At 35.8% G+C, this 17,735-nt stretch overlaps 2 protein-coding genes across 4 annotated transcripts in view; one reads left to right on the top strand and one right to left on the bottom strand.

Annotated features, from left to right (window-relative positions):
* Nucleotides 1-13,906, top strand: part of kcnip1a (Kv channel interacting protein 1 a) — a 37,093-nt gene extending 23,187 nt beyond the window's left edge. For 2 of the 3 annotated variants that reach the window (XM_055178452.2, XM_055178454.2), the window contains exons 2-8: nt 6,425-6,549; nt 6,907-6,976; nt 7,733-7,803; nt 7,897-8,004; nt 9,762-9,866; nt 9,964-10,026; nt 10,500-13,906. In XM_055178452.2, coding sequence (XP_055034427.1) covers nt 6,425-6,549; nt 6,907-6,976; nt 7,733-7,803; nt 7,897-8,004; nt 9,762-9,866; nt 9,964-10,026; nt 10,500-10,547 — 590 coding nt within the window. In that variant the 3' untranslated portion in view covers nt 10,548-13,906. Of the gene's footprint in view, nt 1-4,062; nt 4,201-6,424; nt 6,550-6,906; nt 6,977-7,732; nt 7,804-7,896; nt 8,005-9,761; nt 9,867-9,963; nt 10,027-10,499 lie in introns of those variants that run through there. The other variant, XM_055178451.2, reaches the window with a different exon arrangement.
* Nucleotides 13,772-17,527, bottom strand: tlx3a (T cell leukemia homeobox 3a). The gene is made up of 3 exons (XM_055178849.2): nt 16,692-17,527; nt 15,380-15,614; nt 13,772-15,073 (listed from the first exon to the last, which is right to left on the bottom strand). Exons 1-3 carry the CDS (start codon nt 17,125-17,127, stop codon nt 14,857-14,859), a joined length of 888 nt encoding a protein of 295 aa, XP_055034824.2. The 5' UTR covers nt 17,128-17,527; the 3' UTR covers nt 13,772-14,856.
* Nucleotides 17,528-17,735: the final 208 nt, after the last annotated feature.

Here is a 17,735-nt window from a genome sequence, read left to right on the forward strand (position 1 = left end):
TTTATGTGACAGACTTTGTCCTGTAGTGTAGACAATAGTTTTTTAATAGATTTTTTTATTGTTCAGTTAATGTCAGGTTTATTTTTATAGTGCCATTTATGGTTTTGTGTTGTTGCAAAGCAGGTGCACAAAAATGCATGGTGAAATAAACAAACAAACATTTAATACATATATAGCAATAATAATAATATATGTAATCATAAATTTACATTGTTTTGTAGTATATACAGATTTTTATATTCATAGCTCTATTAAAGGCGGGGTGGGTGATCTCTGAAAGCCAATGTTGACATTTGAAATCACCTAAACAAACACACTCCTACCTAATTGAATCTGGAATCTTCTTTTGATAGACCTGCCTCACACATACGCAACCCAGGCAACGATGTCAGTTACTAGACACGCCCCTTACTACTGATTGGCTACAAGTGTGTTTTGGTACACGGCCCGACTCCCCTTTCCAAAGTGTTTCTTAAAAATCATGCACCCCGCCTTTAAGTTTAAGTTTTATGTAAGATATACAATAATGTTGGGGCTGGGCAAAAAAAATTTTTTTTTGATTAATCTTTTTTTTTACTTGGTCGATTTAAAATTGATTCTCAATGGCCATGAATCGTTTTTTTTCATATTTATTTCCGCAAACATTGAACGTAAGATTAACGTTAGTCTTCTCCACTAGACTGTTCTGACTTTTTTAGCTTACATTTTTCATCTTGCATCAAAATGGTTTGTATTTAAAATAATTGTATGCATTTTGAAAATTAGAGATTCTGTTCTAATGTACCCAAGTGTACCTTAAATAAAAGAGTATAATATACAGGTTTGTGGCTTTTAATTTCTTTTTATTAAATACTCTTGTAAATTTATGTTCACTGTTCTTTTTTAGAAATATAGTATTTGTATAAAATCTATATCCATTGAGTTGAATCGAGAATCGAGTCAAAAAATCGTTCCAAGAAAAAAACCCCGAAATCGAATCAATCAATCTGGAACATCTGAATCGATACCCAGCCCTACTGTGAGCTGTTTGTCGCAAAGTTAAATGTAACCAATGTACACACTGTTTGCATTAGAGTTGATAGTATCAAAACTTTTGTGTATGGTGCATCCCTTCGTGCCCCCCAAAGAAAATTCATGACAATCTCAAACTTAGAATTTGAATTAAACAGAATAAATGATACAATGTAGTGCTGTTGGTATAGCCTTATTTTTCTGATGTCTAATATAATTACAGAATTTATGATAAATGTATGTTTTTTTAAATAAAAAGCTGCCTCCCGGCACCATGCCGCCCCTCTGTTTGAGAACCACTGGTTTAGGGTACATTTAATTTTTTTGTGTAGCTCAGTTGGTAGAGCATTGTAGTAGCAACGCAAAGCTTGTGGGTTCGATCTCAGGGAACACGCATACGGTCAGAAATGTATGCAAACAATTCATTATAAATTGCTTTAGATAAAAGTGTCTGCCAAATGTGTGAAAAAAAATCTGAAATAGGTGCCTTTCGGAATTCAGCTTAAAAGCATTGCTACAGAAACATCAGACTTCAGCTGTCATCAATGTGTTTTAGTTTTATTTGACTTAGACTGATTATTTACATTCAAGCTCATGCTGGCAAACGTCATGTGTTAGCACAGGTTTGTGTGTGTGTGTGTGTGTGTGTGTGTGTGTTGTGGTTTTTCTCTAGTGAATATTTCAGATGTCTTCAATAGCACACTTACACTGCCTGCAGTTACAGCTTAATTCCACACACACACACACACACACACACACACACACACACACACACACACACACACACACACACACACACACACACACACACACACACACACACGCATGCACTGTTTCAACGCACACTCACAAGATGTTCTGTGTGTTTGTGTTCATTTATAAGATGGCTGAAGTGGAACAGCGTTGAAATGATTTTTAACACGCTCAAGTGATGTGCGTGCGCGTGTGTCATGAAATTCTCATGAAAACTGAGCTCTTCTTATTTTCTCTGGTAATACAGAGATTATCCCTATTGAAAATTCCATCTACGACCAGCATAAGCTGGTAAACTGGTTTTAGCTGGTCTCCCAGCTTGGTTTTAGCTGGTATTGCTGGTGTAGCAAGCTGGTCTAGCTGTGTTTTGGTTGCTTTTGGTGGCTGGGAGGACCAGCTTAAACCAGCTACTGCCACCTTAAACCACCTAGATTTTTCAGAAGGGATGATTATTGTGATTATGCACTCCAGAAGTTTAAACCTGAGGATTCGAGAGAGAGAGAGAGATTGTGTTTCAATTTTGCAGTTAAAATCAATACACCAACAAGATACTTAAGCAGCAACTGTTAACGAAAAGTGTTGTGATGTATTATTGATGCATTTAGTGATTCATTGATTGTTTATGATTTGTGACTGTGACGCAGGTTCGGCTGATTGTTACTGTGATTATTTGTCTCCATCTAGTGGTCATTTTAACCATAAGCAGTTTCTTGTCAGCATGTCTTAAATTAAGAACATAACAACATAATAAAAATGACAGGAATATAGAATTGATGTGTATTTATGATGTGTAATCATGAATTCATCCATAGAGGTTGGCTGTGACATTAATAAAAACCCTCAGAGTGTGTCAGACAGCTTAGCATCACAGATAGACATCTGCCAAACAAAACCAGTAGAAATATTAATAATCTTTAGTTTATTAAAGGTGCTTAAGAATACATTGTTATATTATGTTCAATTGTTCTCTGATATCTAAGGTATGTGGCTTTATTAAAGGCGGGGTGCATGATTTCTGAAAGCCAATGTTGACATTTGAAATCAACTAAACAAACACGTCCCTACCCCAATAGAATCTGGACCTTCTTTTGATAGACCCGCTACACACATATGCAACCCAGGCAACGATTTCGTTTAGTAGACACGCCCCTTACTGCTGATTGGCTACAAGTGTGTTTTGGTACTCTGCCCGACTCCCTTTTCCAAAGCGTTTTTCAAAAATCGTGCACCGTGCCTTTAAGTTCAAAAATTATCTGGAGATGGTTTTACATGTCCATTTTCAACCCTAGGATTTGCTTTTAGATTAAAATGGTCTATTATTACCTTATTTAACTTATTGTAACCTTATTATTACCTTAAGTAACTGTAATGTCAATAGTAGAACTTAAGGCAAAACGCTAGCGTATAGCATTAACTAGCATATAGCGCTAAGTCAGCAGTAACAACTTTGTTTTTAGCATTGTAACAACCTTGTAATTCATTGAATGTGTAATTTTATGTTGGGGACGTACATCTCGACTGTAACGTCACAGTTGGTGTCTGTTTATCAGCGGTCTTTAGCGTTCATGAGGTTTACATAACAAGGAGGAAACAATCGTCACAATGTCATTATCATGTACAGAACTCTCATTATTCTTTTATGCCTAGATAAATACAGTTTTACATTCTACAGCACCTTTAATATATCTAAAGAATTTACATTCACGAATGATCCCCGAAAAAAATGTCTGCTCATGAACTTCTAATTGAGGCTCATTAATCATACGTGTGTGTGTGTGTGTGTGTGTAATGACTCATGCTTGGTCATAGCAGAGTTGTGTTTCTAATGGAGAACATGGAGAGTTATTCTGAAATGAGCTTTGTGTTATGATCAGAATGTGCAGACACACATACACGTACACGCACACATGCAAGGTGAATTGACATTGTTGTTAATGGCCTACCTTAGAGCTGAACTCACCTGGGGCTTCAGGCTCACCAGAGATTTGTGAAGGACACACACACACATTTTATTCTCTAGCACAATATTAATGTAAATCCGAGCTGATTATACTTAAAAAAACATTTACAGGCAAACAATATATTTTGCATATAAAAATTTGAAAATGTACCCTATTTCATTGTCTTTTATGATTATAATATTTCTAATTATGTAATTTGGCTTGTGAGTGAGTGAGTGAGTTAGTGAGTGAGTGAGGAACAAAAAAGACAAACTGTGAGTAAGGGAGCAGATGTTGGGGGTTGGAGGGGGTCTATAAAGCCAGATACAGAGAAGTGAACAGGACAGCTGAGAAACGAAACAGTATCGCGGATAAAGAGCCCGGTCAGGAGAGATGGAGAGAGGTGAGGGAGAAGGTCTTCAGACTTTAGCTATAGTTCTTCTGCTGTGTGGAGCTTTAAAACTTCTGCACACGCTCGGACTCATCAACACAGAGGGTGAGAAACACAACACATACACATCACTCCTAAAACTAAAGGAATTTTATCATAAAGGGATAAAGCTTTCATGTGTCAAAGAGATTAGATTAGATTAGATTCAGTGGTCAGACAGTTAGGTGGTTAGTTGGTTTGATGGCTTCTAATAAAATGTAAAGCTTGTAAGTTTGCATAATGGTACATAAGTGTATATAGCTGATATTGTGTTTAGTTTTGTAGTTGGATGTAAGACTTGTAATGACTGAAAGTGGTTACGTTTCATATTTAATCAATCAGATTTATCAAGAACCTTACCTGACAGATCATCATATTATCAGATTTTAGTCGAAATATATTCTGTCTAACCCTGAATTACCAGACTCACGTACTAAAGCCATGATGCTTTTTCATGTTTTTGTGTATGTTTTTATGTGCAGGTGTGTATTGTTGTACGTACATTTGTATATTTGTGAATGCGTGCGTGTGTGTGTTTGTTAGAAACTTTGCAGTGATGTATTACGTCACTGCTAAAGGACATTGTAGGGTTGAGCCTCAGGCATATGTGACCTCTGACCTCACCTGCGCGTGTGTCCTTCAGTGCGATCACTTTCATCAACCTACACACACACACACACACACACACTTTCTCTCTCTCTCTCTCTCTCTCTCTCACTCTCTCTCTCTCTCTCTCTCTCTGCCTTATTGGCTTAATTTTCACGAGTAATGAATCCATTCTTCACATTTAGGAAAATGTTTTTGACTGTGTGGTATTCAGGACAAGAGGAAAAGCATGCATCTCATTGTCTGTTTCATTTTAATGACAATCCACAAATTCCCTTTTTTTGGTCATTATTTAATGATTGTAATGATAAAGTAATGTGTTTTACATCAGATCCACACATACTGTACAGACCATGAGCTGCTACCTTGTGTTTGATGCTTTACGGTATGTTGCCAGTGTTTGTATATAATTAAAGGAAAACACCAATTTTTCAATATTTTACTATGTTCTTACCTTAACTTAGACGAATTACATACCTACATTTTTTCAATGCGTGCACTTTTAATCTTTGTACAGCCCCTCGTGAATATGTTAGCATCAAACCTCGCCCCATTTATTCCTATGGCTCCAAACAGGGATGAGTTTAGAAGCCACCAAACACTTTCATGTTTTCCCTATTTTAAGACTGTTACATGAGTAGTTACACGAGTAAGTATGGTGGCACAAAATAAAACTTTTGTTTGGAGCCATAGGAATGAATGGGGCTAAGCTAAATGCTAACACATTAAGAAGTGCTGTACAAAGATTAAAAGTGCACGCATTGAAAAAGATAGGTGTGTATTAATTAATCTAAGTTGAGGTAAGAACATATTAAAATATTGAAAAACGGTGTTGTTTTCCTTTAACAGGGTTCCCATGGGTCCTTGAAAGTTTGTGAATCTGGGGGGAAAATTCAAGGCCCTGGAAAGTTTTTAAAAAGAAACATAAATAGATATAGATCATTAAAAGTGCTTTAATATATGTTGTGCAAGAAATATCCATTCATATATTTCCCTGTGTAGTGTAGGATGACATCATAAATACTTTAGACTTTTTTAGGGAACGTCCTAAACTGATATAAATGCGTATATCTCCAGTAAGCAAATTTTGATCCATACCAAAATGCTTTTTTGCATAGTTGTGTTTGACAAATGAAAATTGTAACTATGTTATCTTACAAGGTAACACAATGTAACCTTGCTGTCACTTGAAATGTGTCTCCACATTAAGTGCTTGGATTTGATGGTATTGGACCTGGAAAGTCCTCGAAAGGTCCTTAAATGTGAAGTTTACCAAGATGTGGGAACCCTGCTTTAAGAAATCATTTATACCTGCGTCAGTCACGATTATAAAGATGGTGCAAAGGTGAATTAGGTTTTTAGATAGGTCTGTAAGTTATATTGTGTATTGTTTTACATGTTGTATTTCTTAATTTGCATAAGAAGAATATTGTTTTGTGTTATTTATTGTGTACATCACAGATTATTTTATTCCCATCTTACATTGTGTGTTTTTCTAAAGAAACTGTTAGTCTTCATAATCTAAATCTAAAAAACTTGCTTCACCTCTGAAATGAACTACATTTTCAGCTGATGTCATCCGGACCACTTTTTAGATAATGCTGAAATATGAAACAGGGTTTCTATTTGTTAATGCTGTCGATTTTGAATTTGTGTTTTTCCGTGTCTCTCTTTCTCTCTGTAGATAAATTAGATGATGATTTTGAGCCATCAGTAGTTTGTCATCGTCCAGAAGCTTTGGAGCAACTAGAGGCCCAAACAAACTTCAACAAGAAAGAACTACAAGTGCTCTACAGAGGCTTCAAAAATGTATGCAGTTACATATAAAGACCTTGGTGTAGCATGCTGGTTTTAGAGAGGTTTTGGACACTTTTTAGCCTGGATGACCAGCTGACCTACCAGCTTTAACTAGCTCCACCAGGCTTTGAGGATTGGCCACCTTGGCTAAGCTAGTTGGCTGATCTTAGCTGGTTTGAGCTGGTCTCCCAGCTAAAAAGTGTCCAAAACCCCCTTTAAAACCAGCCTGCTTAACCAGACAGAACCAGGCTGGGTGACCAGCTAAAACCAGCCAACCATCTTGGTCTTGTTTTAGCTTGTTTTTTCAGTAGGGACACTAAGCAGCTTGTGACACATTTACATGTTTGTGTTTTTATTACTATTTCACAGGAATGTCCCAGTGGAGTTGTCAGTGAGGAGACCTTCAAACAAATCTACTCACAGTTTTTTCCCCACGGAGGTATGTGTGTTGTGTGTGCGTTACTGCTGGGATTATATTTAAAGGGGCCATGGCACAAAACTTTTTTAAGATATCAAATAAATCTTTGGTGTCCCCAGAGCACATATGTGAAGTTTTAGCTCAAAATACCAAATAGATAATTTACTATAGCATGTTAAAATTGCCACTTTGTAGGTGTGTACAAAAATGTGCCGTTTTGGGTGTGTCCTTTAAAATGCAAATGAGCTGATGAAATTCAAACACTGATCACAATGATGGTGGTTTGTTGCAATTAAAACTCAATTGTGCTTTTCTCTGCACTAAATGGCAGTGCTGTGATTGGATGGTGCAGATTAAGGGGTGGTATTATTATAATAAGAGCTCCTTATGACATCATAAGGAGAGCCAAATTTCAATGACCTGTTTTTTCATGTGCTTGTAGAGAATGGTTTACCTAAACTAAGTTACTGGGTTGATCTTTTTCACATTTTCTAGGTTGATAGAAGCACTGGGGGCCCAATCATTGCACTTAAACATGGAAATAGTCCGATTTTCATGCCATGACCCCTTTAAACAAAATCCCTTCACTTTTTCATGAATGATTCCTCAAATGTGACATTTTAGGATTATATGGTATCAGAGTTTTATCTTTTTCACCTGACAGATGATAAAACTGCTCAAACTTGCCCTAGTCTTACAATAAAAGACAAATATGAGATCTAATGTCACTTTAAGTAGGATGTGTATATACTGTAACATCTGACTTTCTCACTGCAGATTCCAGCACATACGCACATTATCTGTTCAACTCTTTTGACTCCACCCATAATGGATCCATCAAATTTGAGGTGATCGCTCACACTGTGTTTATTATTGCTTTACGTATATTTTTATATCACATATAAATCACTCTTGCCATTCTCTCTCTCTCTCCATCTCAGGACTTTGTGACAGCTCTCTCCATCTTGCTAAGAGGCTCAACTATAGAGAAGTTACAGTGGACCTTTAATCTCTATGACATAAACGGAGATGGTTACATTAATAAAGAGGTGTGTGCAGAAACTACCAGTCAACATTTGGACGCACACACTCAATATTTTCTACGCATCAAAACTATGCATTAACCCTTTAAAGACGGGGTGCATGATCTCTGAAAGCCAATGTTGATATTTGAAATCACCTAAACAAACACGCCCCTACCCCAATAGAATCTGGACCTTCTTTTAATAGCCCTGCCCCACACATACGATGTCAGTTAGTAGACATGCCCCTTGCAGCTGATTGGCTACAAGTGTGACTCCCTTTTGTGTTTTTCAAAAATCATGCACCCCACCTTAACTGTCATCCCCCCTCTTTGAGTGTGGGGGTGAAATGTGATATGCACTTTCAAATTAATATAATTCTGCCATTCTTTGGTCTTATAGTTGTGAATATTAAAATTGATTTAAAAAAATAAATAAAAATAATACAATAAAGTATGTATGTCATATTTAAAGGATTAGTCCATTTTCTTAAAAAAAATCCAGATAATTTACTCACCGCCATGTCATCCAAAAAGTTGATGTCTTTCTTTGTTCAGTCGAGAAGAAATTATGTTTTTTGAGGAAAACATTCCTGGATTTTTCTAATTTTAATGGACTTTAATGGACCCCAACACTTAACAGTTTTAATGCAGTTTAAAATTGCAGTTTCAAAGGACTCTAAACGATCCCAAATGAGGTATAAGGGTCTTATCTATCAAAACGATTGTTATTTTTGGCCGGAAAAATAAAAAATATTCACTTTTAACCCACAACTTCTCTTCTTCCTCCGGCTGTGTGATGTGCCAGTGTGACCTCACGTAATTGCGTAATGCCATGGAAAGATCACGTGTTACATATATGAAACGCACATTTGCGGACCATTTTGAACAATAAACTGACACAAAGACATTAATTAGTATCATTTGACATACAACAACGTCGGAACGTTCCTCTTTCTCCACACTTGTAAACACTGGGGCGTAATTTCGATACGTCATCCGTGACCTCTTGACGTAATGACGTATTATGCGAGGTCGCGCTGGCGCGTCACAGGACCGGAGGAAGATGAGAAGTTGTGGTTTAAAAATGCATATTTTTATTTTTCTTGCCAAAAATGACAATCGTTTCACTAGATAAGACCCTTATGTCTCGTTTGGGATCGATTAGGGTCCTTTGAAACTGCAATTTTAAACTGCATTAAAACTGTTAAGTGTTGGGGTCCATTAAAGTCCATTAAAATAAGAAAAATCCTGGAATGTTTTCCTAAAAAAAACATAATTTCTTCTCGACTGAACAAAGAAAGACATCAACATTTTGGATGACATGGTGGTGAGTAAATTATCTTGGCTTTTTAAGAAAATGGACTAATCCTTTAAAAAACATATATAATGTAAATGGTTTACACCCAAAATGCAAAAAAAAATCTTGGCTAGTTTTGAACCAATTTCAAATTAAAATCATAAAAATTCGGTTTCTGTCACACTTTTAGTGGTTTAACCCACAAAGGCCACTAGGTGTCAGCGGTTAGCTGCTTAATCTGTAACAAATTAACAAATTACTGTCACTGCATTATTATTATTATTATTAATACAAAAGGGTTTTAAAATATAAAACTACATTCTAAGAGCTTTCCAATGATAAATAGATTTAGGTTTAAAGGATATTTACAAATAAATATTATAACACCTTGGGCCCAGCTGTTGGCCCGTGACATTTAAAAAAATACTCTTATTATGCCATTCTTTTGCAAAATGGTGATAAAATATAAAAACTGTCTGTTTTAGGAAATGACCGATATAGTAAAAGCCATATATGATATGATGGGACGTTTTACATATCCTGCTCTGAAGACCGACACAACCAAACAACACGTGGATGCTTTCTTTCAGGTCAGATACATACAGTTTAACAAATCTGCAGTGAGATGGTGTCTGTCATTAACAGAACTGTTTATATATATATTAATTATATTTATACTATTTATAGAAAATGGACAAGAATAGAGATGGAGTCGTCACGCTGGATGAGTTTATTCTCTCCTGTCAAGAGGTACATTTTCATTTCCAAACATGCATACTATTTGTACTACTTTTATTGTTTGTGTACTGTGCACAGTATGCGTGATGTCTGTATGTGTGTGTAATACCTGCATGACATACAGTGTTTGCCAAAATGTGCAGTAACATACCGTAGCACACCGTGAGATACTGTATACCACAATGCAGCACACTTGCATTTCCAGTATGATGCATGGAATGCAAACAATAATATTTATAGCATACCTATCTATAGTTTATGTAGGAATATACTGTAGTATGAACAGTAAAGTATGGGGTGGGCTGTGACGTCATCCTCTCTTAAGTGCATGCAGTGCCATCTAGTGGCAAATAGGGACTATTGCAGTATACGTTAAATGTAAAGCTTCATTTAAATAAGCAAGCACATTTTCCAAATTCAGGGTTTTTTTACTCTTCTTCATGTCACTTGTGTGTTTGACTTTTTTGTTTTTATTTCCTCTTCAGGATGCAAACATCATGAGATCGTTGCAGCTCTTTGAGAACGTCATATAGCCGCAGGAAGAAAAGATGAAGAAATGTGACTGAGTGAGTGGAGAAATGAAGGGAATGAAACATGAACTTTAAAGCTGATCTGTGTCCTAACAAAAAAGAAAAACAGGAGGAAAACTTTGGTCCCTATCCCTTTGGTGTGACTGTTTGGTTTGACCTCTCTTTTGGTTACTGAAGCAATATGCCAACCGTTAGCTTAACATGCTGGAAATCAAGTTTGTCTGTGATCTTACCTGAACGTATCTGACCTGGTTCTGTTACAGAAAAATCTTGTCTATAACCATACAGGAAAAGCATGCCAGTTACATGTAGCGGATAGATCTGAAGGAGTCATGGTGGGTTATTTTATGCCCAGTGTGTTCATAAGTCAAATGAAAGTTTATTTAAAGAGCACCTTTTTAAAACAGCAGGTGTTCACCAAAGTGCTGTACATACATTATAAAATAAACAGTAGAACTAAAAAGCATAAAAAAATGATAAAAACAATAAAAATGCAATAAATACAATTAGTACTCTCATACTGCATTATATGCCGTACTATACAAATATGTTTTTTAATGTGATTTAAAAGGTAGCCTACTCTTGAGTTACTGTGATAAATCCTAAAATATCATAATCTTTAATGTGTCCAAGCATTTACATGTGTTTTATGGGAGATTTATGAAAAATGTTGTGCTGAACAAAAACCGATTTGCGCGACATTCATGCTAAACACTTTTTTCAAACTGCACTGCAAATATTAGCCCAAATTTTCCTTAACTATTTTCAGTGGCCGCTTTATAGATAGAAATGTTTTGATGTAGGTTTAGTGGTTTATATGAACCAACCAATCAGCAGTCCTTCGACTGGATTTGCACATCATTTAGTTTTATGCAGACTAAAGTGTTCGTCTCTAATGACGATGTGTTTGGTTTTTTACAGTATTATCTGTTGTATTATAATATTGTGTTTGTGCTGTCCTGTCGATAGGATCAGCGCCTGCTGTTGATCGGATGTTTGTCTTTGTCCATTATTGTGAGTTTGTCGGTTGTCACTTGTTGGCTTGTGACTGCTTTTAGCTCCACCTACTCCAATCTCTGCTTCCTGATTGGTCTGTTTGTCTGTCAGTATCAGAGGGGGAATATTTTTCATGGGTGAATCTCACATAAACATGTCACGGTCAGCAGTTTTAATAGATACTGAAATACTGAATAAGTAACAAAGTAAGTTTTTTTTAATCTTATATCCTCTTATGGGTCGATGACATGCATATTTTTGAGTCTGGGAATTATGTACTGCTTGATACATTTATGAAATTTATGACACTTTATTTTAAAAAACCTATTTAGTTTAAATACATTTTCAGTATTTTTTTTAAATAATTGGTATCTCAAACTTGTAAAATGGCAGGCATGGCAACTGTCCTTACAAATAAGGAGTTTAAGACAACTGTTAAAAATTGTTTAAAATATTACATAATTATAATTATTTAATAATTATTAAAAAAACTTTTTAAATTATAAAAAATTCTAAATAAGATACTTTGGGCTTATTTTATGTTTGAAACCTTTCCTATAAACAAATTTCTACAATATCTGTAGTTGTTAGGATATTTAAAAACTTTTGCCCAACAATTTGGATGTTCTCAAATGTCAGGGTACAACTACAATCATGGATGTTTTATTAAGAATTGAACAAGTAAAAATAGTAAACATGATCACTTCATCCAGTGAACCCCAGGTGGTCTTTATGGCTAAATGAAAAGTCTGTATATTCCCCTTAAATACGGAAAAACGGTACACTCTGTGTCAGCTGGTATAAACAATGTAAAACTAGAAAAAATGCTATTTTATCAAACACATTTTAATTGCTTTTAAAAAAGTATTTTTGTGAATTTGATATCACAGGCAGAAGTCAATTAAATGTAAATTCATTGCAGACGTCAGGTGGTGCAACCATAAAGTCAAAGGGTGCAATGAAGGCCCCTTAGAAATAAATACATTAAGGTCAATAATTTTAATAAGCTTATAATTTAGCTAATAATTTTAGTTTTAATAAATGCAAGCTAAAGTTGTCTATAATTGTTATTTTACTTTTTTAATTATTGTTCTTAAATTTATAGTAAATGTTAGATTTATGGTAAACTTTTTTACACTTTCAAACTATTTTCAGGATTGTAATTTTAAATGCTACTATCAAATAAACAAACAATCAGCATGACACAGGGAGTGCATTAAAACTTCTCTGGCAAATAGACAATGATTGGTTGTACCACCTGACATTTAATTTGAATGGGGATTTCAAAATATTGTAAAACAACAATTGAAATAAAACTAAACAAATAAACAAAACTTTTTAAACACATTGTTCCTGATTCAAAAATATGCATTACATCAATTCTTTAAAGATTTTTTTTCATTCTTCTCATTGACCCTTAGGGTAGAGTGGGGTAAGTTGTCTAACATTTACTGAGCACCATACATCACAATGGTATAAAAACTGTGCTTAATCCTAGTTTATCTTCGTTCTTAACTGTGCTTTTAACCCTAGGTTAAGGAACATTTTACACTTGTAATTTAGAAGCGAGGTTATCCCTGAAATGAACCCATGGTTAGTGGTTTTCTGTAACAAGTTGGTATGAAGGCAAAACAAAAATAACAACATGATGTACAAATATTTTTCCGCACTTTATTACGTTTTTGCAGAGTTTGTCATGTTTAATTGTTGACAGGACTTGTGAGATTCACTCCTGTGAAGATTGGTGACTCCCTGTGAAACTGCAGTCTTGACCGTTTTGATTGACAGGTGCCATATCAAACCATAGCAATCACTGTGTGTGTGTGTGTGTGTGTGTGTGTGTGTGTGTGTGCCTGTGTGCGTGCCTGTGTGTGTAAAACCTGTTTCTCTGTGTTTTACTGTGTCAAAGCTGTGAATCGCCAAACTTAGTACTGTTTAATGCAGCCATAATGCCACCTTACTGTGATATCATTTAACATGAGACATAAAGAAGTCAGTTTGAAATGATGTTTGAAGCCCATTATAATACTGTGACATGAGTCATTTCTAATTTGAAATTGAATATTTAATGAGGAAAACATAAGGCCCAGGACTTAATTTCATCCATCAGAAATAGATTGGATGATGGACAGACACAAGTGCTGTGATTGGAGAATAGGGGATACATTTAAATGACTCATTGATATCAGACCAGAAAAGAAAATTGTTACAGAGAAAGAGTAAATTGTTACATTTTGATACAAAATAAATAAAAAACAAACAAACAGTTTGTTTAATTTTGAAAACTGTGCAGAGATAAATCATTCACATAAGATTGGGAACATGTACTGTTTGAAGAATGTAAATCAGTTTTGATTTCTTATTGACTGAACTGGTTGCAAAAACACCTTAAAATGTGAAAAACAATTGAAAAAACTTGTGCTGTGATTTATCACATTCATAAACAGTCCCGGCAGACCCTAAATATGCTCTGTTAACCATAGTATAACTTTTTTATTGCTTTTATTGATCATTTTTTGATCATATAATAATGCTTATGAAAGATCACTGTGCCAGTACAGCATGTTAAGTTTCAAATACGTTATATGATATTTGATTTATGCACTATATATTTTATACTTTGCCTGAAAAATCGAAGTGTTAGTGTATTTGAGAGTGAATGCTGTTGTTTTTTTAATAATGGTGCGATTCAGGATGCTATAGTTAAGGGCAAATAACTAAACAGGGCCGAGCGGTTAGAAACTAAAAGACTGAGAAATATGTTCCTGTGATTAAATGAGATTTTTCTAACAGGACACAAGCAAACTTTGATGTGACATCAGACAGACCGACCAACAGACAGACAGGGAGATTAAATATCCTCTTGTTCTTGTTGTATAAACTGCTATTTAACAATAAAAATGTCAGTGCCTAATGTTGATTGTTTTGTGGTATATTTACTCACCTTCCAGCCACAAGCATGTCAACAAGGACAAACGCTGGACGGTTATTTACTTTAATAACATAAAATGATTCATATTTGTTTTTGTATGACCAGTACATTGTGTTTATCATAGATGCTTTCTTGAGCTGATATGTACAAGACTGTGTTGTTGCCAGTTAGTTCACTGAAGTTTACGCTTTCACGTCAATAACGCTTTCACTTCACTGTTTCCACAAAAAAGTGCATGGATTGTTCAGGATTTACATATAAAATGATTTATCAAAAAGCAGATAGCAGTTGCTTTACATTCTGGAAGTGCTCCTCTGGACTTGTTGAATTAGAGAATGTGTCTTCTAGGGGTGTCCTGTATACAGCACCCATCTATGAGCTGCTTTAAGCCAGCGTGGTGCTTGTCGGGACCATTTTACCAGGTCTCTCCTGGGCCCAAGGCTGGAGGTTCTGGAGGGCAAAGAGGGAAGTGTTGTGCACACACAGAGGATCCGAGGACACCGATTCACTTATGGATTTCTGGAGGGCGTCAGCCTGAAGCTGAAGCAGCATCCGATTGGCTTGTTGGCGGCCTGCCTCTCTTTCCTCTGCTGTTTGCCTTCTAGAGGTTTTGAAAATTGAAGAAAGGTAAGAAAAAAAACAATTATTAAAAGCAGATAATTAGCATGCATGATCACTTATAAAGCCCCCCCACCATTACAATTATACTGGATGCATTTACCAGAAAGTGCATACATTGGGTTAAAGTTATTTAAGTGTTTAACAGTATGGATTTCACAACACCATGGTTGAAAAAGACGCAAAGTGCCTAAAGGTAAAGGTTCCTTAAATGTTCCTTGTTAGGCTGTATGAAGAAACATTAACATGCTGTGAACCCTTCAGATTATAAAAGGATAAGATCTCTCACCTCCACTTGGTCCGGCGGTTCTGGAACCAGGTTTTCACCTGCGCGTCCGTCATCTTCAGGCTCTTGGCGAGGGATGCGCGCTCCGCACTGGCAAGATACTTCTGTCGGTGAAAGCGTTTTTCCAACTCACAGATCTGAACACGAGAGAACGACGTGCGGGGCTTTTTGCGTTTCGGCGGAGTTCGGTTCTGATACGGGTGACCAATCCGCCGGGTCACCGCAAAGGGAATAAGAGCTGAGACAAAGCAAAAAATAAGGTCAGTGACTTTAATTTACTGTGCATAACTATATATATATATATATAAACAATCTCGAACAGTGTTATTAATGATTAACTTTATTAGTTCATTACAACCTATTATGCTAATCTGTGGCCAGTTGCGTAAAACAATTAGTATTTTCAGATTCAAATTAGACCCATCTACCTTTGCAAGTAACTAACTTAAAAAGTTTTGACCAGTTTTGATGAAAATAATAAATTACTAACTTGTAAGACTAAGCAATTTATGCAACCGGCCACTGATCATGTTCAGCATAATGTAGGTTCTGTTTTTATGCAGGAAACAAAAAGTTGTCTTTAAAATAATCAAAACGTGGATTGTGTGATTGTAGAGTTTGTTGAATATATTCATTTTAAACGAAATATTATTAAATTTTGACGAAAATTTAAGCCCATCTGATATAAATTTACTCTTATGACTGCAATAAATTTACTCTGACGCTTTTTTATATAACACACGTCTTCAAAAACGGTATGATGTATTTATTGTAAAACTCAAGAACGGTGTATTAAAGTCGATTAAAGATTTGTTAGACTTTATATTTAATTTAATTGTTTATGTGCAAGACACCATTATTAATCAAACAAACCTGTTTTTGTTCTTCAATAAAAACGTTTTGTATTGTTGAGAGATTAAATAATTTTTTAATAGTTTGCTAATGTGATTTTTGTTGATAAAATTAACGAATATGCAATTTATAGCATGAAAATAATTGTTTATTACATGTTTCCTCTTTAGACACAATGTTAAATGCTCTCTCAGGTCACTTTCATGGATAAAAGCGTCCGCTAAATGAATAAAAGTATATCTAAATGTTAGTAGAATTTGTATTCTTTATTTAATGTAATGAAAAGTTTACATTACTGATAAACTGTTCGTTTAGTATCGAAAAATAATTTTAAATTAATAATTATTTCTGAAAATGTTCTTTGGTGCCAGGTGTTTACCGAATGAAGAACAGTGACGGTCAATTAGCCGGCATTGATCTGTGTATCGCGATCAGTGATTTTCATATCCATCTTGTTTATTACCTGGCAGTCTCTCTTTGGAGAACCTGCGATTATTGTCCATCCACGGGAAACACAGACTTCCCAGTGTCGGTACTGCGCTCACCATGGACGGCGGTACAGAGGCAGTCAGAGGTCTGTGCGCCGGAACCCGAATGACCCCGTTGGGCACAAAAGTTCCGCTCATTCCAAACATCCGCCCGGAATCCTCTAGTGAGCCCGTGATCCCTGAGAGAGAGACGGGCAAAGCGGCATGAGGAGCAACGCTCGCTTTATTTGGGCTTCCAAGGCGACTGTTATCAGGACCACCGTTATCCACAGTGTTTCCGCCGTGCGCACGACTGCTTTCCGCATCAAAGGAGCCCAGAATCTGGTCGATCCCAAATCGTATGGGTTCCTGAATGGCTTTGGATGGCGGTTTTGGTTCGTTGAGCTCTGGACTGTGGTCTCCGCGCTCCATTCTTCTTCTCTGACAAACCAAACGCCGTTGCGCAGCTAATTATAACACTTACAACAAACGGAATCACGTTAAATGTGGCGAAAATCGTTTTAATTTAACAGCTATTTTGTCCATTGTCTCAAATGGCCGTGCGCTTTTCTCTTTCTGTTTAAAGTCTCGCCACCGTTCCGCGCACAGTTGAATCGAGCGTCAAACTGTCGAGTTTCCACTCCGCGTCTCTTGCCAAAGTCATCTGCTCATGATTTCATTGGTTGACTCTATCCAATCGTCATTATCGCTGTCTATTGGTTGACATTTAGACATAGAAAAAACTGAACTGAGTCCCATCAAGTTATCCAATATTAACCAGCAATCAGTTTCTGAAATGCGCTTTGGTTGTGGCTGAAAGATGCTTAATTGCTGTTTATTAGAGCACGACATAATTTATTTACAGGGATCTCAACATTTCTCATTATTTACAATTAGATTAACATTTTACGCACAAACTTTGTATTTACTTTTATTAATAAAATTATGCTTTTTGTGTGTAGGAAATTTTAATAATTGCAACAATTTATTTTTAGTTTAAAGTGAATGTTTGATTACAGAAGTGATTTACGATTACTGCG

The sequence above is a fragment of the Misgurnus anguillicaudatus genome, chromosome 16 (assembly GCF_027580225.2).
Source record: "Misgurnus anguillicaudatus chromosome 16, ASM2758022v2, whole genome shotgun sequence".
In the NCBI taxonomy this organism is placed as follows: Eukaryota; Metazoa; Chordata; class Actinopteri; order Cypriniformes; family Cobitidae; genus Misgurnus; species Misgurnus anguillicaudatus.